Source organism: Diceros bicornis, chromosome 24 (genome assembly GCF_020826845.1).
Source record: "Diceros bicornis minor isolate mBicDic1 chromosome 24, mDicBic1.mat.cur, whole genome shotgun sequence".
NCBI classification, from domain to species: Eukaryota; Metazoa; Chordata; class Mammalia; order Perissodactyla; family Rhinocerotidae; genus Diceros; species Diceros bicornis.
Window position 1 is genome coordinate 7,558,818 of NC_080763.1, and position 22,331 is coordinate 7,581,148.

Below are 22,331 nucleotides of genomic sequence, written 5' to 3' on the forward strand. Positions count from 1 at the left end.
CCATTACCAGTGACTTTAATTACTGTTTGGTAATCTTATCTACTTACACCAATATTAATTAAATCTATCTTTGGGAGGGGGAAAAGACATGAAGGAGTTGTCCCAATATATATTGATCAAAAAAAAGCAAATCATAATCTTTACTGTGGCTGATTTTCTCGGATCCTTTTTTCCTGAGGACAGAAGGAGTTGATTACACCATTAATTCTAAAAAAAGAACTTATTTTCTTTTTAGTTTTAGTGCCTCCTGTTGAAATCAGCTGACTGCCCAATGAAAACAATCTCTATATATTTTCATGTTGTTGTAACTGCCTAGGCATCTTAATGCATCTTCAAATTCCAATTTGTACTCAGAACCAGAGAGAGAAGTTTTACAGAAACTTCATGAAACAAAGCAGCTCTTCTGATGCCCAGGATGTAGGATTAAGGGCGGCCTCCCGCATTGAATCAAGTGTGCCATTACCCTCACGCCCATGAACCTGTCTTTCAGCACGATCCACGACAGCAAGAAGACAAAGGCTTTGTTACAACAGAACAGAGCAGAGACATCTGTGGCTGTCAGCTTCTTTAAAGCCAGTAAATACAGGTAATTAGTCAAAGTCCATAGAATAGAAAAGGGAGCAGTTCTTTTAAGAAAGAGCTTCAGTGTCAGACCATCTTCACCAAAAATCCGACTGCATTCCCTAGAAAAGAAAAAGAGGTTAATAGTCAGGTACTAATTGTGACACATCTCTGTTGTCTAACTCTTCACAGCCATTTTCAGGCAAGAGCACAAACACTCAAGACCCATCATTCATCTGCGGAACCTGCGGAACCCAGTTCGGCCACCTACAGGCCACAACAAGTGCAAAGAGTTCCATGGAAAAGAGCCTACAGCTTCCCAGGCACAGAGCCAGGCCTCTCCTACCTATTCTCTGAGACTGCTGGGACAGCCATTCTGCTGTTGCTAACATTCTCAGGGAAGCCTGGAGAAATACAGAAACGAGTGGTTGCTGGAATTACTAGCTATTGGAAGAGAAAGAAGATTCTTTCCCAATCGGCGAATGTGGCAGGATCAAGATGGCTACTGTGGCAACAGGCTACAGACCAACTAGCAGCCTCATGTATCAGGGAAAGCCATACACAGCTTGGGACTTTATTATTCCTAAAGCACTGTGCTTCTTTCTAATGTATCTGCCCAACTGACTAATTTCTTTTTCCTCTAGCATTTTTAAGGCAGAAAAAAATGAAGAAAGCTTCTGTGATAACCCCAAAATGGAAAAAAATAAAAGTGAAACTCAGGTTGTATTTATATGCAAATATTTGGCTACTTTGGAGGAATTATCTGAATTCATTGTGTAAAAATAGTCACTTCAGTTAAATCTTTGATTTGTTTGATTTCTGACTAAATTTATTATTTAGCCCAAGGGGCCATTTTAATCAAAATATTCAAGCTAGTCATACAGACAAGCAATAATGGAAGGGATAGAATAATAGTGCTTAGTTGACTATGGACTAGAAACAGGCTTGCCACTGGGAGAATTCAGCTTTATTATTTTCACTCAGTTGTTCATGAACATCCAAGCATTTATTGGGCAATTATCATGTGCCAGACATTGTATTTTCAAGAGTAGTATAAATAGCTTGTTCAAAGCAACAAGTTACTAATGTTTGCTCTTTTATAATGAAATCTATTTACATGGCTCTAGATAGTACTAGCACTGGTGTCTCTTCCAGGTTTTTCTGATGAGAAATAATTGTGCCTCCAAGTATTATAAACCCAGGTAATCTCTAGCCAGTTTGCCTCACATGTGTGGAGCCACTTACCCCACAGGAGGACCACGTGGAGGGAGGGACAAAGTGGCAAGGCTCTAAGCACAGGGGCAGGGCTTCAATATCAAGTCTCCTAGTAAACCTTGCTTCCAGGCAGCTGAGGATGCTGGGAGTCGTAGGTCAGCAAGTCCAGAAGGTTAAAATGGATATTGCACACAGGGAAACCCATGCAGTGGTTTTACTTTTATGTGAGAGAAACAAAAAAGGAAGGATTTTCGTAAAAGGGAAATGTGATTTCCCAAAGGTAAATTTTAACTTGAAAGAGACAAAACTTCAATGAAGGGACTAAATAACCTAAAGGCAATGTCTTTTGTAAAGTAAACAGAAATCACACGTGCTCACACGCATGGGAAAATGGATGGCCTCCCTCAAGCTCTACAGCCGTGGAGATACTCTGAATCAGAGCCACACATAGACCAAGCAGCAGTTTTCATAGAACATCCTGGGCCCAAGTTTCTGTACAGGTATACCTTGGAGATATTGCGAGTTCGGTTCCAGATCACCACAATAAAGCGAACATCGCAATAAAGTGAGTCACATGGATTTTTTGGTTTCCCAGTGCATATAATAGTTATGTTTATATTATACTGTAGTCTATTAAGTGTGCAATAGCATTACGTCTAAAAAAACAATGTACATAAGTAAAAAAATACTTTATTGCTAAAAAATGCTAACCATCATCTGAGCCTTCAGCAACTCATAATCTTTTTGCTGGTGGAGGGTCTTGCCCTGATGTTGATGGCTGCTAACTGATCAAGGTAGTGGTTGCTGAAGGTTCAGGTGGCTGTGACAATTTCTTAAAATAAGACAACAGTGAAGTTTGCCACATCGATTGACTCTTCCTTTCAAAATGATTTCTCCGTAGCATGTGATGCTTTTGATAGCATTTTACGCTAAGTAGAATGTCTTTCAAAATTGGACTCAATTCTCTCAAACCCTCCTGCTGCTTTATCAACTAAGTTCATGTAGTATTCTAAATTCTTTGTTGTTGTTTCAACAATCTTCATGGCATCTCCACCGGTAGATCCATCTCAAGAAACCACTTTCTTTGCTCAACCATAAGAAGCAACTCCTCATCTGTTAAAGTTTTATCATGAGATGGCAGCAATTCAGTCACATCTTCAGGCTCCACTTCTAATTCTAGTTCTCTTGCTGTTTCCACCACAACTGCAGTTACTTCCTCCACTGAAGTCTTGAACCCCTCAAAGTCATCCATGAGGATTGGAATCAATTTCTTCCAAACTTCTGTAAATGTTGATATTTTGACCTCTTCCCGTGAATCACAAATGTTCTTAATGGCATCTAGAATGGTGAATCCTTTTCAGAAGCTTTTCAATTTACTTTTTCCAGATCTGTCAGAGGAATCAAATCACTATCTGTAGTTTTATGAAATATATTTCTTAAATAATATGATTTGGAAGTCAAAATTACTCCTTGATCCATGGGCTGCAGAATGGATATTGTGTCAGCAGGCATGAAAACATTAATGTCATTGCACATCTCCATCAGAGCTCTTGGATGACCAGGTGCATTGTCAATGAGGAGTAATATTTTGAAAGTAATCTCTTCTCCAAGCAGTAGGTCTCGACAGTAGGCTTAAAATATTCACTAAAGCATGTTTTAAACAGATGTGCTGTCATCCAGGCTTTGTTGTTCCATTTATAGAGCACAGGCAGAGTAGATTTAGCATAATTCTTAAGGGCTCTGGGATTTTTGGAATGGTAAGTGAATATTAGCTTTGACTTAAAAGTCCCCAGCTGCATTAGCCCCAAACAAGAGAGTCAGCCTGTCCTTTGAAACTTTGAAGCCAGGCATTGACTTCTCCTCTCTACCTATGAAAGTCCTAGATGGAATCTTCTACATTAAAAATTTGTTGTTTAGTGTAGCCACTTTCATTAATTATCTTAGCTCAATCTTCTGGGTAGCTTGCTGCAGCTTTTACACCAGCACTTGCTGCTTCACCTTGCACTTTTATGTTATGGAGACAACTTCTTTCCTTAAACCTCAGGAACCAACCTCTGCTAGCTTCAAATTTTTCTTCTACAGCTTCCTCACCTCTCTCAGCCTTCATAGAATTGAAGAGAGTTAGCACCTTGCTCTGGATTAGGCTTTGGCTTAAGGGATTTCTCCATATCAGCAATAAGGCTCTTTTGCTTTCTTATCATTTGTGTGTTCACTGGAGTAGCACTTTTAATTTCCTTCAAGAACTTTTCCTTTGAATTCACAACTTGGCTAATTATTCAGCACAAGAGGCCTAGCTTACAGCCTATCTCAGCTTTTGCCATGCCTTCCTCGCTAAGGTTAATCATTTTTAGCTTTTGATTTAAAGTGAGAAACATGCGACTTTTCCTTTCACTTGAACACTTAGAAGTCATTGTAGAGTTATTAATTGGCTTTATTTCAATATTATTGTGTCTCAGAGAACAGGGAGGCCCAAGGAGAGGGAGAGAGATGGGGGAATGGCCCGTCAGAGGAACAGTCAGAACACACACATTTATTAATTAGGTTTGCTGTCTTATATGGATGGATGCAGTTCGTGGTGCCCCAAAACAATTACACTTGTAATATCAAAGATCACTGATCACAGATCACTATAACAAATATAATAATGATGAAAAAGTTTGAAATATTGTGAGAATTGCCAAAATGTGGCACAGAGATATGAAGTGAGCAAATGCTGTTGGAAAAATGGCAGCAATAGATTTGCTTGCAGCAGGGTTGCCAAAAACCTTCAATTTGTAAAAAACGCAGTTATCTGCAAAGTGCAATAAAGTGAGGCACAATAAAATGAGGTAGGCTTGTATTCTGTATTTACAAAGGAATCTGCTCTGTGAGAGAGTCTACTGGGGAGAGCCAGGGTTGAGAGTCATGGGTTTATCCTGATGTGGACAACTACTAAATGCCTTTTTAAATACACATTTATGCAAATAAACAATCTAACAATGCACCTAAAGGAACTGGAAAAAGAAGAACAAACAAAGCCCAAAATCAGTAGAAGAAGGGAAATAATAAAAATCAGAGCAGAAATAAATGAAATAGAGACCAAAAAAACAATAGAAAAAATTAATAAAACCAAGAGCTGGTTCTTTGAAAAGATCAACAAAATAGACAAACCTTTAGCTAGACTCACCAAGAAAAAAAGAGAGAAGGCACAAATAAGTAAAATCAGAAATGAAAGAGGAGAGGTTACAACAGACACCTCAGAAATACAAAAGATTATAAGAGAATACTATGAAAAGCTATATGCCAACCAATTCGACAATCTGGAAGAAATGGATAAATTCTTAGAATCATACAACCTTCCAAAACTGGATCAAAAAGAAGTAGAGAATTTGAATAAACCAATCACCAGTAAGGAGATCGAAACAGTAATCAAAAACCTCCCCAAAAATAAAAGTCCAGCACCAGACGGCTTCCCTGGTGAATTCTACCAAACATTCAAAGAAGACTTAATACCTATCCTTCTCAAACTCTTCCAAAAAATTGAGGAGGGGGGAAGCTCCCTAACTCATTCTACGAAGCTGACATTACCCTGATACCAAAACCAGACAAGGACAACACAAAAAAAGAAAATTACAGGCCAATATCACTGATGAACATCGATGCGAAAATCCTCAACAAAATACTAGCAAATCGCATACAACGATACGTTAAAAAGATTATACACCATGATCAAGTGGGATTTATTCCAGGTATGCAGGAATGGTTTAACATTCGCAAATCAATCAACGTAATACACCACATTAATAAAATGAAGAACAAAAATCACATGATCATCTCAATAGATGCAGAGAAAGCATTTGACAAGATACAGCATCCATTTATGATAAAAACTCTGAATAAAATGGGTATAGAAGGAAAGTACCTCAACATAATAAAGACCATATATGAGAAACCCACAGCTAATATCATCCTCAATGGTGAAAAACTGAAAGCTATCCCTCTAAGAACAGGAACCAGACAAGGATGCCCACTCTCACCACTCCTATTTAACATAGTATTGGAAGTCCTAGCCAGAGCAATCAGGCAAGAGAAAGAAATAAAAGGGATCCAAATTGGAAAGGAAGAAGTGAAACTGTCACTATTTGCAAATGACATGATTTTATATATAGAAAACCCTAAAGAATCCACCAGAAAACTTTTAGAAGTAATAAACGAATATGGTAAAGTTACAGGATACAAAATCAACATACAAAAATCAGTTGCATTTCTGTACACTAACAACGAAGTAGCAGAGAAATTAAGAATACCATCCCATTTACAATTGCAACAAAAAGAATAAAATACCTAGGAATAAACTTAACCAAAGAGGTGAAAGATCTGTACACCGAAAACTGTAAAACATTTCTGAAAGAAATTGAAGAAGACACAAAGAAATGGAAAGATATTCCGTGCTCTTGGATTGGAAGAATTAACATAGTTAAGATGTCCATACTTCCTAAAGCCATCTATAGATTCAATGCAATCCCTATCAAAGTTCCAACAACATTTTTCACAGAAATAGAACAAAGAATCCTAAAATTCATATGGAACAACAAAAGACCCCGAATAGCTAAAGGAATCCTGAGAAAAAAGAACAAAGCTGGAGGTATCACACTCCCTGATTTCAAAATATACTACAAAGCTATAGTAACCAAAACAGCATGGTACTGGCACAAAAACAGACACACAGATCAATGGAATAGAATCGAAAGCCCAGAAATAAACCCACACATCTATGGACAGCTAATCTTTGACAAAGGAGCCAAGAACATACAATGGGGAAAAGAAAGTCTCTTCAACAAATGGTGTTGGGAAAACTGGATAGCCACATGCAAAAAAATGAAAGTAGACCCTTACCTTACACCATGCACAAAAATTAACTCCAAATGGATTAAAGACTTGAATGTAAGACCTGAAACTATGAAACTTCTAGAAGAAAACATAGGCAGTACGCTCTTCCACATCGGTCTTAGCAACATCTTTTCAAACACCACATCTGACCGGGCAAGAGAAACAATAGAAAAAATAAACAAATGGGACTACATCAAACTAAAAACCTTCTGCACAGCAAAGGAAACCATCAGCAAAACGAAAAGACAACCTAACAATTGGGAGAAGATATTTGCAAACCATACATCTGATAAGGGCTTAATCTCCAAAATATATAAAGAACTCATGCATCTCAACAACAAAAAAACTACCAACCCAATTAAAAAATGGGCAAAAGACCTGAACAGACATTTCTCCAAAGAAAATATACAGATGGCCAACAGACACATGAAAAGATGTTCAAAATCACTAACTATCAGGGAAATGCAAATCAAAACTACAATGAGATATCACCTCACGCCCGTCAGAATGGCTATAATTAACAAGACAGGAAACAATGTGTGTTGGAGAGGATGTGGAGAGAAGGGAACTCTCATACACTGCTGGTGGGAGTGCAAACTGGTGCAGCCACTATGGAAAACAGTATGGAGATTCCTCAAAAAATCAAGGATAGAACTACCATATGATCCAGCTATTCCACTGTTGGGTATTTATCTAAAGAACTTGAAAACACCAGTTTGCAAAGGTACATGCACCCCTGTGTTCATTGCAGCGTTATTCACAATAGCCAAGACTTGGAAGCAACCTAAGTGCCCATCAAGGGACGAATGGATAAAGAAGATGTGGTATATATACACAATGGAATACTACTCAGCCATAAGAAACGATGAAATCCAGTCATTTGTGACAACATGGATGGACATTGAGGGTATAATGCAAAGTGAAATAAGTCAGAGGGAGAAGGTCAAATACCGTATGATTTCCTTCATTAAGTAGTAGATAATAACAACAATAAACAAACACATAGGGACAGAGATTGGATTGGTGGTTACCAGAGGGGAAGGGGGGAGGGAGGAGGGTGAAAGGGATAATTCGGTACGTGTGTGGTGATGGGTTGTAATTAGTATTTTGGTGGTGAACATGATGTAGTCCATGCAGAAATAGAAGTATAATGATGTACGCCTGAAATTTTTACAATGTTATAAACCAATGTTACTGCAATAAACAAAAAATTAAAAAAAAAAATAAATACACATTTATGAAGAACCACACAAACCCATTTCTGACTAGAGGATTTCTGATCACTGGTGATCTTCTTATCACCCTAGCTGGTGATGGTTCTTCCTTCCCAGAGCCCACCATCATGCTAGGTTGAGTGCTCTAAAGCAAAGACTTTGTGTGCACGTGAGCAAACATTCTGACCCCCGGGGAAGACCAGCAGAGGCCTCTGGACAGGGAGAACCCCCAGGCAAAGTGCAGCTGACACCCCCCTAACCCCCCTCTCCCCCATCGGCCCTGGCTTATCCTGCCACCCAGGTCTTGGCTTCCTCTTTGTTCCTCTTCTTCTTCCTTCTCTCATTGTCAGCCTTCTCCCCATTTCTCACTGCTGTTGCAGGAATTAAAAATGCTCTCCATTCAAACACCGGGTCACCTGTGTAGAATCTTATGCTATTTAAGCATTAAGTGCTAAGAAATGCAAAAATTCAAGAAAGAATGGATTTCTATGGAGAAACAAATAACAGTAGGTCTCTCTTTGGGATGATGATATCAGAATTTCTAGACAAGGTGGCAAAATTTGGAATGAAGCTTAGAGGTTGAGGGACACTAATAATTTAATTATGCTCATCCTTGTTACAGCGGCTAGCAGTTATTGAACCCTTTCTGCGTGTCAGATGGCATCTTTAAGCAGATTTCATAGGTGCTTGACATAGACAAATACATCTTTGGCTCTAATTTCATGCTTTCTAGAGATTTTTTCCTTAAGAAAACACTCTTGTCAAAGCTATGTTATATAATTTTTTTCTTCTTAAATTTCAAATTCACCTGAGGCAGTTGGATTCTCTTGATAGTATGTAAATGGAATGATTAAAATATAAAAAACTACTTCCAAATGGGCTATCCTTACCACCTAGATTCCATACTTTATTGAAAATTCTTTTGATGTTAGTGATAATAAAAAACTGGAAATGCTTTCATACCATTCAAGAGAAAAGGAAACAATAGTCAGAGGGTCTGGTGCTATGGGACAAATTCTGTTTCCAGTCTTATACACTAACTCTATTTCCCCTTGTTCTCTGTGAGAGCTTCTGGGAGTGCTTTCTTGGCAGATGGTGTTAATGAGTCTACAGGAATAAAACGATCAGGGATCTCAGAATTTTCTGGCAGTGTTTACCTCTCATATGCAAGGGGCCGCTGGAGAATATTCCCTTCAAAGACAATGTTTTCTGCTTGACAATAAAAGGTCTTTGATTCCATTTCAGAAATGGTCAACTTCACTCTCCCCGCACTAACAGGTGGAGGTGTCATGTCAAATCATAGATTTTGCTAAATTCAGAGTTAGCCTGACACGAGAGATGTGGTGAAGATGAAACTCATTCCCAAAACAATGTTTCCGTTAGCAGCAGCCTCTTGTTGTAAATGTGTTATCTTAAACCAAACTCACTTGGCTTGCTTTGAGGTGTTCTGAGGCACTACTTCCCATACTAAACTCCTGTTGTTTTTATCAGCTTGTGTGTCTAAACCATAGGAGCACTTGAGGAAAACACACATGCAATGGGCTGTGGGGGATCAGAATTGGCCACCTCAAAATATATCTCTTTGCCTTGATTATTTTCAAGAACAAAACACTCTGAAAGAAACTTTGACCTCCCTCCCCCAACTGCATAAAAGAAATTTAAGATAGAAGGCCTGTCCCAGGACAAGCCATCAACATAGATAACTCTGGGTATCAGTAGACTGGCAGGATCCTTGCTAAGACCACTCTTATCAAAGTTCTGTTTACCAAACATTTGCTTTTCCATCTCCGTTTGAATTGCCTTCCTCTCCTTTGAAGTCCCAAACCACTACCGCCAACACCCTCCTTTGTCTTTAGCTGAAGATGCTATTTAAGCTGGCAGCTCAGCCATTGGCGAGTTACTCAGTTTTCCTGGGTCTCTCCCATGTATACAGGTTAGAAAGCTTTGTTTGATTTTCTCCTGTTATTCTGTCTGATGTCAATTTAATTTGTAGAGCAGCCAGAAGGACCTAGAATGGGTAGAGGAATTCTCTTCCTCCCCTACAGGGTAAATGCAGGTCTTTTCAAACAGGGAGAATTCTAGTCTGATAATCACATCCCCTGCAATCATTTATTAAAATATTGTGGGGCCGGTCCGGTGGCATAGTGGTTAAGTTCACACATTCCGCTTCAGCGGCCTGGGGTTTGTCAGTTCGGATCCTGGGCACAGACCTACTCACTGCTCATCAAGCCATGCTGAGAATGCTTTTTGTATAGAAGAGCTACAACTCTACAACTATGCTACACAACTATGTACTGGGGCTTTGGAAAGAAAAAAGAAAAAAAAAGAGGAAGATTGGCAACACATGTTAGTGCAGGGCGAATCTTCCTCAAAAAAAATCTTGTTTAAAAAAAAATAAATAAAATAAAATGTCATCCTCCATTGTCACTTTCTAAAAATATATGTATATATATTGTTATTAAAAATGACCTTTGCCCCAACATCATGTCTGTTTTGATGGGAATCAAATACAAAGTATCTTTAGCAATCACAAAAAGGTATAAGTCTTTTTTCTGTCCCCCAAACCAGAAAACATTTATTATTCTTAAATTGGTTTGTGTTTCTTTAATTATAATTGAATTTTTATGGACACACATGGAAAATTAGCTCACAGTGTGACTTTAATGTTCCCAGGCACTTCCAAACAGTGCTAGAAAATGGAAGTTGAAGATACACTCTTCATAGTTTAAGTTTTTAAGTCTTATAATGCACCAGTTATAAGAGTCATTCCTTCTTTTCATTAGGTGCAGGGGCAAAAGGAAGGTTATTTTGGCTCCAGCAAAACAAATTTATTGTCATTCTGCTGAGGAGCAATCAGCTGGTGTGGAGAACTGTTGCTCTCCCACTGCCATCCACTGAAGTCCTGCCTACCATTTTCTCTTGGTGATCAGAGTGACCGTCCTGGAAGTTATTCCTTAGGTCTGGGCTTTTCCTTTTCAAGAAGCTGTCAGTTAGCAAAGGAACTTGGACCCAAACGCTGCTTTTGCCTTCCTTGAGTGCTGTGTAGGGCTGGATGACATTTGCCCTACCACCTTCCTGAGCTCTCCAAGATGGGGCTGCAGAAGCACGGAGCACAGAGCAATCACTAGAACCATGGCACTACCAAGTTCATGGCTGGCAAACCAACAGACATGGCCCCATGTGCTCCTAGCTAGCAAAGAATGGGATCTCTTAAACCATCCCAGGGCCAAACTTCCCTTTGCAGGAAACCAGGTCGTTTCATCTGCTTAGGCACCACAGTATCCAGAATATTGAGCAAATGTGTTTGTAACAATCTCATTACTACAGTTTTTTGCTGTGCGTGAGACACTGGAGTGTTCTTTTAAAACATAACTTTCAGAGATAAACAGATCTGGATTTAAATCTGGGTTCCATTATTTATAAATGTGTGACCTTGGACATTTAACCTTTCTAAATCTGTTTCCTCTTGTGTTAAAATGGGGATAATAACACCACCTTAAAAGGTGGTTACCACCAATGATGATGAAATAAGATAAGATATACAAGAGCACCAGCACAATGCCTGGCATGTTGAAGACACTCAATCATTTTTTTTAGGGAGGACTGAGTCTGTTTCCTAGTGTTCATTACTGACCTTAGATCCTCCTCTCCCCACTCCCCATGTCAACTCAGCTCATATTCCAAAGAGATGAAATTGTGGATATTTGCATGAAATTATTTTACATCATCTGCTATTGACCAGTTAACACAAAACCTACCTGAATTTTTTCATTGGAGATTGTTTTTCTTGAGCAGTGGCCAGATGACCAGAATAATAGACTGGGAAAAACATAATGTTCCAGTTTGTTGAAAACCAAGTCATGAAAAATGGACAGTAGAAGTTCTTATAAGTAATTTTTACAATCTGTGTGGTTCCAACCCAAGAGGATGACACTGACAAGATGATCAAGAGTCCCCAGACGGCCTTCAGAACGACGGACGTGCAGGACCGGCAGCGAGCCTTGATTCTGTTTTCTTGGCTGCCATTCTCAGGATGAGTCTGTGTTCCATCATCCCCTGAAATCAGGAAAGGAATACAAATGTGCAGAAATCAGGTTGTAAAACAGCAATCAAAGAGGCAGACAGTAGAATCACCAGTGTTTTTCTTTCCTACCATCATTTGAAGAAACTAATAACTCTGGCTCATTTTCTCTCCAGAGTCTCACTCTGCTCTGTAAGGTACTGTATGTATCTGGAACCCCATGCAGGCCACGACAATGCTCATGAACTTGGTGGATGCTGTGCTGTTCTCCAGTGTACCCTATGCACTTCCTTGTGAAAGCAATACACATCTCAGCCCCGAAGACTTGGGCCTTGGCCACAGGACCTGCTTCGTCTAATCAAATGTGAGCAGATGTGAGGTATCCCGCCTCCCGGCCCAAGCCTTAAGAGGCATCGCAAGGTCCCACCAGCTCTCTTGCTCTTCTTCTCTCTCACTAGACTGGAAAATCCCATCTAGGAGCTGTTTTTTTGGTCTATGTGGGAGAATGAGCAGAACCCAGCCAAAGCAGCCCTGTATCTGCTGACACGAAAAGTGAGTGAAAAATAAGTACTGGTTGTTATATTCCACTGAGGTTTTTTTTTTTTCTTTAAATTACAGCAAAGATGACTATTAAATTGAAAAGCAACATGACCCAAGAACAGAGCAAGTCCTGACCACGCAAAGTCATTTCCCACCTCAGAACAAATTACTATTTAATATATTTTGGAGAGCACAATGAGTTCTGCTTTGTCTTTTAACATTTACTAAGAAAATTTAGTAGCATTTTTTTCACACTAAAATAGTCAAAGTCTCTGAAAGGGACAATCATAAAGGCCTTCTCCCCTGATAGAGAAAACAAGTTCAACACAAGGAATTTATGTATCTATCAGGAAGTTTGAACAGAGGTCACCCTGAGTCCCTGTGCTGAGATCCCAAATGGGAGAGTCCTGGGGGAAGGGAGGCAGAATTATCTGCAAGATTCTCTTGTGTCTCCAGGTAACTCTCTTAAGCACAAGATTTATCCTGGGAGTTAAGAAAGTGGTTCAGCCCACAGATTGCAAGTGGTCATGGATGGGTTTCTCACTTTACCTTTCCAGAACCTCCTGGCTCTCCTGCTGAATGTGTTCCTACTGCTTAATGAGCTAGTGTGACTGTCCCATTGGGGGTAAAAACTTTCACCCAGCTAAGGCTTCCTGATATAATTATTTGGGGAGAGGGGGGAGCAAGCCTTGAAAGTGAATTCTTCATTGAGGAGTATAAACCAAGTGAGGATGAACACAGCAATTACTACATGACTTCCAAGTCTTATAAACAATACTGAATTCTCAGGGCCTAGGCCTCCAGAAGATGAAAACTGATATTCTTTTATTTGTTTATTCAGCAAAATCCTATGGAGACTATCAGCAGCTAGTTAGCTAGTTAGGTCCCAGGGGTTCAAAGATAAAAGATTTGAGCTTATGGTCCAGTGGAAAGCCAGAAAACACATCCAATACAATGTAATACAACATCTAATACAATGGCAGATACAAGGCCATATGGAGGCAGAGGAGAAGCACTTCTTAAGAGGTAGGGTGGGAAATGATCAGGAGAAACTTCCACGATGCAATGACATTGATATCAGTCTGGAAGTATGAGTTAGCCAGCTCCCTTGACTGTGCACAGACAATACCTGCTCTTGATAACTGATCTGCAAATTCCCTCTATGACCATATGGCTTATGCAGTGAGTAGCAGGAAAACACTAAAATGAATAAGGGGATAGAATAAGACACTCTTGTGTTGAGAGGCTGGGAAGGGAACACAAACTTACCCAATTAAGTAGGTATTATCATTACCATTTTACAGATGAAAGAACTGAGAGTTGTGTTAAGGGTTGTCCAAGGTTGAACACAGGGTCTAAACTTTTTATTCTGAGTCTCATTCTGTCTAGGTTTCAGGCTTGAGCTCTCCGTTCAAGCACTAGAAGTTTCAGAAGTGGTTTGGAGAAAAAGTTCTATTTCCTGACGGTAATGTCAGTCTTGCATGAGACTTCAGAGGAAAATGTACTCTTAAGAGAAAGGTGTACCCTACTACACTTCAGATCACATTATTCTCAGGGACTGTCTCAAGAAGAAGGGATGATTCTACAAAGATTCTAAGTATCCCTTTGAGGTGACATCTGCCTGTGTCGTCACCTTCTTTGAAGATTGCTTCTGTAGCACCATCAAACCATGGACAGTACTTTTGATGACACCATAGTCACCTAAATCCCTCTGTAGTATTGACCCATTCTTCTTCTGCTAACTAGACTCAATTGTTGCCAATTCTATAATTTTACCATCCATAGATACCATAGAAAGACTGGGTCTCCAGAGCTCTTCTATTTTTCTGACCATTTTTAACATGATTTTCTATAGTCCTGCTTAGCTTTATAGTTTTGTATATATTATTAAAATTGATTTACCAGGAATTCCATCCATTTCTATGAACCTTGATTGGAGTCATACAAATTGATGGTAGAGGCCACTGGAATTTGGAAACCTGAGTGTAAGTCCTAGCCCTGCCATTGTATGGCCCTGAGGACATGTTTTATTCCAGTCTTAGCTCCTTTCTCTGTCAAATAGTGATAATCTCCATCTCATGGGATTCGTTCTGAGGTTAAGCACCATAACATTCATGGAGCCTGGTGAGCTGCTCTTGAGATTATTCTCCTTTTCTCTTTGGTGCCCTGGAAAATCCCCAAGTGCCTCTGAATCATCACAGAAAGAGTAAATTATGTCCCATGTGATCTTTAATGGTATAGTCTTTGAAATCTGTAATCTATATATGATAGATAGGGCAACTCTTTATTAATCAGCATATTCAGTTAACTGGAACATTCTGTTCTGCAGATAACTGGGATAATAGGAATATTACTGCAACTTATTAAAGCCAATTAAAACTTCCTGAAGACTGAAGATATAATTTTCTTTACTTTTTTTTTTTAAAGAGTTTTAGCCTTGGGGTCCATAGTTGACAAGATACCATTTTAAAATATTGTCGCTTTTTGAAAAATATCTTTTCTTATATAAAAAAACCTCTTCTCAAATTAGTAGGACCCTAGAAGAAGCTTTTACATCTCCTCTATACCTTCATTTGCCCCCCATCCCTCACTGAGTCCCCTGAATTGCCATTTCTCTTCTGTTTTTTTAAACCAATTTTCTCAAAGTTCTGGGGGCTTTTTGCTTTTTTTTTTTTTTCCTACTCATTTATTTTGGATGGAGTATTTTGTTGTGTTTGCTGTTATTATTGTTTTTAAGGATGGTAGAGATTTTAATATGTTGCTGGTCAAGCTGAAGGAACAAATGAAGAAGGAGATATTGAACATGCAGGAGAAGAGATGGAGAGGAGGTGATCATGGATACAGGAAAATGAGTTAACATTGGAACAGTAGAGAACACACAAGTCAAAGGTGGTCCCACGGTAATGGTAATTGGCAGACAAAAGAATAGAGACGTTCTGAGGCAGAGACGGAAGCATCTGTTAACATACAATTGTTTTGCTCTTTTAGGGAAGTAGAAGTGTGGTCATATGATGAGAGGAAGTGAGTGTGCACTCAGGGCTTGAGAGCATTCTCTGGGGAAGGCGATAAGATGTTCACCCAAAAGTAACAGTATTGGGCAGCAGCCTAGTGGACCCAGCTGCATTTACAAATGATGAATTTGCTGGGAAACTCATGGGTATAGTTATGAGATTTATTTGGAATTCCAGTAACCCAAGTAACCCAGGAGCTGGTGAGTGGTCAGGTGGATGTGAGGAAAGGTTAAAGGTCTTGACTGATCAGTAAACGCTGACCAGGGAGGCAAGTGAAGGGTCCTGAAGGATACATAAAATTGGGAAAAGTAGGAGGGCTCCAAGGACTGGCAGTCCTGACGAGGACAGGAGCAGAGTCTGTGATTTTACTGGTGTTTTTATTCTTCTCAGAATGGGCACAGTGTGCTATTACAGAATCCCAGAGTTCAGATAAAAGATGCTGGCTTTTGGCGCCAGCCAGGTGGCACAAGCGGTTAAGTGTGCGCGCTCCGCTGCGGCGGCCAGGGATTTGCCGGTTCGGATCCTAGGCGCGCACCAACGCACTGCTTGGCAAGCCATGCTGTGGCGGCGTCCCATATAAATTAGAGGAAGATGGGCACGGATGGTAGCTCAGGGCCAGTCTTCCTCAGAAAAAAGAGGAAGATTGGCATCAGATGTTAGCTCAGGGCTGATCTTCCTCACAAAAAAAAAAAAAGATGCTGGCTTTTGTCATCTTGAAGATGAGAAAACTAGTTACCTTATAAACCTCCTTAGATGTCACTGTTTAACCATGTGTTAAGCTCTTCAATGATAGGTTTTGATATTCAGTTTCTCTGCTACACCGTACACCACTGATAGATTGAATCTACACATTTCCCTTCATCCTCCTCCCACTTGCTAAACCTTCCCCACACCCACTCGTAAGAGTCCATGTAGCATCTCTGCGTTCTGTGCCAATAGTGAGATCTTTCATGGCTGGTTGGAAGGTTACCTACACATACTATTAGTTAAGAGGAGGTCACCAGCATACCTGATCTGTTCTGCCTCTCGACTCTATGTCCACAAACTCCAGAGGATCCTCGATTCTGAAGTTCAAGAATAGGAGCGGAAGAATCTTCGGTGACAGATAGAGGGGACAGTTGTCTACTGATGCCACTGTGTGAACTGGGGCAGTTGGCTCCGGGTTTACATCGAGTAACTGATGATCTAGAGGTACCTGGAAAGAAAGAGTTCACACCTATTTGAGAACTTCCTGTAGGAAAAAATGGAAATAGATTTAAACGCCTTGGCAGTGAAACGTATGGTGGCAACAATCGCAGTCCTGATAGAACATCCTTTGAGCTCATTTCTAATTTTATAAAAGGGGCTCCTAAAAAGAAAACAGTAAGTTGGCAAGGTTTGTGTCCCTAAGATAGAGAGTCTTTTTAGATAACGCCGTTAACTAGAAATGAACATTAGAAGATGGTGTTTGGGTTGATATATCTGTTCTGAATTATAACTGTTAACACAGTCGAATAGTTTACCTCAAGGAAAGCAAAGTGTTTTGTTATGCTTGCTTCCTCCCTTTTCTTCCCAAGGCTGACTGTTGAAGCCTTCTCACTGGTAAAGCTGCCAACAATGTCACCTATCAAATCCACTATACACTTTTCCATCAGATTGATCACTAAAATGCAACTTAGTTGTATCTCCTCAATCACCTCTGGCCTTTATCTACTGTTATAGACCAAAACCCAGTCTTCAGGATCCTCCACAGGCTAAGTCCTTTCCTATCCTGATTAACCTTCCATGAATCCCCAACCCAGGGTTGGCTCCATGGGCCTGCGACCAGTGCAGTCACACAGGGCACTGGGCTCAGAAGTCCCCTTCTAGCCCTCATGCACACACCTGGGGGTTGATGGCCTACAATTGCCATCTGGAAATTCTGAATACTTTTTTCTTTCAATTTGTGTTTTGTAAGTGAGTTCTAATGGGATAATGGAGCACACACGGGGACTTAGAGCCTCAGCTCAGGAATGATCTTGCTTCCTGTTGTCTCCCTGCCTCCTGGGGTGGGTTTTTAGCTGCTCACTACCTTGTCCCTGCCTAGCAACCTTACAGGGGCCTAGGCACTGGTGTGGGGAGGGTTGGGGTCTCAAGGTGGGGCCCCCAGTGTCTGTGGGGGCCTGCAGTCACCCAGCAAGTAGCCCCATCTCCAAGGGAGCAGACATTAAATGGCAAATAAAAAACACTGTGGCACGGGGGTGGAGAGAGAGAGAGAGGAAGGGAGGAAGGAAGGGAGGGAGGAAGGAAGGAAGGAAGAGGAGAAGAAGGAAGAGAGAGAGAAAACATAAGAAAGGAAAAAGCCATTTTTCTGCTTTTTGAATAAGGGGCCCTACATTTTCATTTTGTCCTGGGCCCTCAAATTATGTAGCCAGCCCTGCCCCAAACTGAACACTCCACTCCAACGAAGCTCGTTCTGCCTGTGTTCTGACGCCTTACTCAGTACTGATGGCTTTTAAGCCTTTGGGCTGTTTCTCTACCTGGAATGCAGAATCTACTCAAATGCTTGAACGCTAAGATGAAGTCCTGATTGGTCCACGTGGTCTTTCCTGTTTGATCACATGCATCTGTACTTTCTGTGAACTTTTGCTGTGAGCTCCTTTTGACAGCAGTCACGTGCTGGCTCCTCAGTACTTAACTTTCTCACGTGTGGATGCGTCGACTCTCCCCATCTGCGTAAGCTGCCTGACATCAGAGACTGTTCTCCACACACACGCACACCAACTCACTTTCTCTCTCTCTTTTTGAATACACTTTTAATTTTGGAATAATTTTACATTTATGGAAAAGTTGCAAATGGAGTTCAGGGAGTTCCCATATACTCTTCATTCAGTTTCTCTAATGTTAACGTCTTACACAAGCCTCGTACATTTAAATAAACCTTGACGGTTAAGGTCAAAATTAAGAGATTAACATTGGCACATTACTATTACCCACACTCCAAACTTCATTTGGATTTGACTAGTTTTATCATGAATGACCTTTTTCTGTTCCAGGATCCCATCCGGGACACCACACTACATTTAGCCATCAAGTCTCCTTAGCTGCCTATGGTCTGTTACAAGTTTTCAGTTTTTCCCGTTTTTTCATGACCTTGACAGTTTTGAGAAGTGCTGTTGAAGTATTTTGTACAATGTCCCTCCATTGGGGTTTGTCAGATGGGTTTTCTCCTGGTTATATTGGGATTGTGCATTTTGGGGAAGAATACCACAGAGACAGAGTGTCCTTATCACACAGCAGTCGTTACATGCTACCAATGTGATTTATCACTGATGATGTGAACCTTGATCACTGGGCCGAGGGATTGTTCACCAGGTTTCTCCACTGTCTTTTTCCCCTTCCACACTCTGTCCTTTGGAAGCAAGTCACTGAGTCCAGCCCACACTCTGGGGTGAGGGATAGGGAAGTGCTAAGCTGTATCTTCTGATGGGGAAAGTGTCTACATATGTTATTTGGAATTCTTCTGAAAAGAAGATTTGTCTCTTTTCCTCCCTTTATTTACTCAATCATTTATTTATGTCAGTATGGACTCATGTATATTTATTTCCTACTTTGGGTTATGATCAAACCCAGATTGTTTATTCTTTTGCTCAAATTACTCCAGCTTTGGACATTGGGAGTCCTTTCAGATTGGCGTCTGAGTTCCTTTGCTATGTCCCCATTCTTTTGTTTTTTGAACTCTTCCTTACTTCCTGGCACTACAAAATGCTCCAGGCTTGTCTTTCATTTTCCCTGCCCCGCTCCTAGAATCAGTCATTTCTCCAAGGATCCCTATTTCGTCTCATTGGAGAATGGTGTTTAGAAACGAAGATCTGGCTGTGAGTGTGCTCATTGTTAAGGGGGTTCCCCTCAATCTAGGTCGTCTCAGTTGTCAGAGCTAGGAAATATGTATGTCAATCTACATGTATACATATATCCATAATTATTTCTGTATCTATCTTACTCTTTTTTTAATAATCTCTAAGAACCAGGTAAAATGTTCTATGCACAGTGTGACCTCAAACAATACCTGTTGATTCTGATGAGGATACAGGGGTGATTAGATGTAGGGTACCAGAATAAACTTGGGCACTGATGGGCATCAGCTCCAAGATAGGTGTATTGCTCTGACCACTCTCTGGGGCGTTTGTGTTTGTTCTTGCTTGTAAGTTATGAGTTTCTTTATTCTCACTGATACGAGGTGGAATACAGAGGCTATCATTCCGTCTGGGTCATGAAGGCTATGTCTTGGGGTCTGTGCCTCTGAGATGGGAGAGAGGAGGTAGAAAACTGTCAGATGAAGAGAAAAATCTTGAAATAGCAATGACATCTTGGCTTTAATTTGGCTTTGAATACATAATGTTTTGTACTATGTGAGTAATCTGATTTGAAGCACTCAGATCAGAACCTCAAAAAGCAGTGGTGTCCAAAAAAAGAAAGCTTGAGTTCCTGAACCATCATCTGTAACAAGAACATAGTAGGACAGCAGTGTAACTTAGAAGCAAGTGTTAGTTCCACAGTCCAGGCCTCTTCATGTATGACAAAAGTATATCTTGGGTTTTTTTCTTTTTTTAAATTTTTTTTCCTCAATCTTGGGAAAAATAAGTAGAAGGATATAAAAATGTAGTTAGCTGTACCATCTATTATTAAGTGCCTCGAGTTAACCAATTAAATTTTATTATTTAATCTTGGATTAAAAAAATAAATATACAGCTACTCAAAAAATCAACAGAAGCATTACTTACTGATTACTATGCTTAAATTAATGCTGTTAATAGTGTTATTATAAAAATGTCAGAAATACGTAAGATGCTTATTTTACATATTCAAAATATTTCCTGTACCTTTCCTAACTACATTTCTAATTGAATATTTCAAATTCAATAACAAGATGCTGTCTAAAATTCAGTGAACTCTCATTTATTCATGCTCTTCAAGAGGGGCTGACACTCAAGTACTCCAAGAGTCATTTTTAATTTATTTTTCAAGTATCTTTTATAATTTATTATTTTTTTTGAGCTGTGCCTTCTCATGTTTTCTTAGGTTAATATCAGGTTTCATTTTGTGATCATTTGGCAATTTCAGGTGGAAAGGAAGAAGTCCAAAAACAGGTTGGGTAGTAAATTGAGATAAAATATTGGGCATGATTACCTAAAAAGTTGGTAAATCGTGTGTAGCTAGCAAGCGTTGGATTTATAAACCAAACTAATGATTTCTCTTGCTTTCTCATTTTCGCTGAGGTATTATGTCCTGCCTCCTGTACCTCCCACAATTTAGCTTAACGCCCATTGCCTGCTGCCAACTGCCTTCCACTGGCTGATTTGTGGAAGAGATCCAAGAGTAGTTCAGCCACCAGAGACATTTTAATCATTGTCCTAAAAAGGCAGACTTTAAACTTCAGAGCCAGGCCCAGCGACATGTTCAGGACTTGGGCCATGAAACAGTCATCTCCAATCCTGGAAATAAAGACGCTGCCCCATCCTATATGGTCTTATGCCACTCAATTAATATACAGCCAGCCCTGACAAAAATATTCAGAATGTCACCTGGGATGCAGTCAAGGATCATAAATAAATCATATCTATTTTCTATTATATATGCCACAGTCAGTGCCTGGGCATTGCAAATTCAGTTAGGGAACAGTGTTCAGACTTTAATAGATATTGAGAGTAAACTGTATTGGGTGTGATGGGTCAGAAGTCTCTCATGAGTCACATCAGATGGTCTCCCATTTCTTGTGTAAAGACATCTGCTCACCAGAGCCATAGCAGTAGGGCCCTCTTGTGCCATTTTCCATATTTGTCCAGGCACACGAATACAATTTCTTCATCTGCATTGGTTAGACTCTGTATGCTTCCAAAATCAACTCAAGAAGTAGTTATCAAGCACCTAGGGCATTCTAGGGCAGGTATTGTGTCAGGAGCAGGAGTTAGACAAACAACGAATACACAGTCCATGCCTGCATGGAGCTCTCAACGTAGTATTAGCGTCAGATGTGTAGCCAATTCACCATAATTTAATGTGAACTGGATGGAGAGCAAGAAGAAAGGGAGTGAGTGATTCATTCAGTCTGGAGCAGGGAAGGCTCTGTGGGAGGTGATATCAAAGTTGGCTTTGAAGGTTGAGCAGGACTTTCCCAGGCAGAGTTTTAGGCTGAGGAATAGGCAATAGAGTCAGAGGAAACTGTAGGAGCAAATACTCAGAGGTGTAAAGTGCAGGCTATGAAACTTAATGGTAAGATGATCAGCTCAAAGATGCTGGATTCTGAGCACAAAAGAGCATTGAAAATCCCATTATTCTACCCTTGCCTGTTATTCAAAAAAGAACTTTGGTCTAATTGAGATGCAGACAGAACATAGTGGTTAGGAACTCAGACTGGTTTAAATCTGGGAGACCTAGTAAGAATCTGGGTTCAGCCATGTATCACTGTACAATATTGAGCCAGAAGATGGCCATGTAATCTCTCTCAGCCTCAGTTTTCTCTCCTGTTATACCCACCTTTGAAGATTGTTGTGCGGATTAAATGGCCCATAGAATGTACTCAATAAATGCAGACTATTATAACTAATATTGAGCAGGTAAACAAAAATGACCATTAGTGGTACTTTATCAATTAGAATATTTGACTTCATATAATGGAAATCCAAACTGAATTGGTTTAAGCAAAAATGGGGAGTTTTTAGGAGCTTAGCAGCCAAGGGACAGGACGGCCAGGAATGTCCCTAAACCTCAGCAACAACTGGAACCCGGGGCGTCGTGGAGTCGAACCGTCTCCCCATCTCTCTCTGCTGGGTGCCAGCTTCATTTCTTCTCACTTGGCTGCCGCTTGCCTTTGTCTGCAGAAAATTTGGTTGTTCAAAGCTCCCAAGTGTCCATTCTCACAGCTTTAGACTCCTGGGAGAA

General features: G+C 40.2%; 1 protein-coding gene across 1 annotated transcript in view; it reads right to left on the reverse strand.

Moving 5' to 3' along the window:
- The window catches only part of SLC35F4 (solute carrier family 35 member F4), a 244,159-nt gene that overhangs the window by 16,475 nt on the left and 205,353 nt on the right, over positions 1-22,331 (reverse strand). Inside the window, exons 2-4 of the mRNA XM_058567008.1 lie at positions 16,441-16,626; positions 11,618-11,915; positions 464-683 (exon numbers count right to left, since the gene is read on the reverse strand). Of these exons, the coding sequence (XP_058422991.1) occupies positions 464-683; positions 11,618-11,915; positions 16,441-16,626 (704 nt within the window). The remainder of the gene's footprint in view (positions 1-463; positions 684-11,617; positions 11,916-16,440; positions 16,627-22,331) is intronic.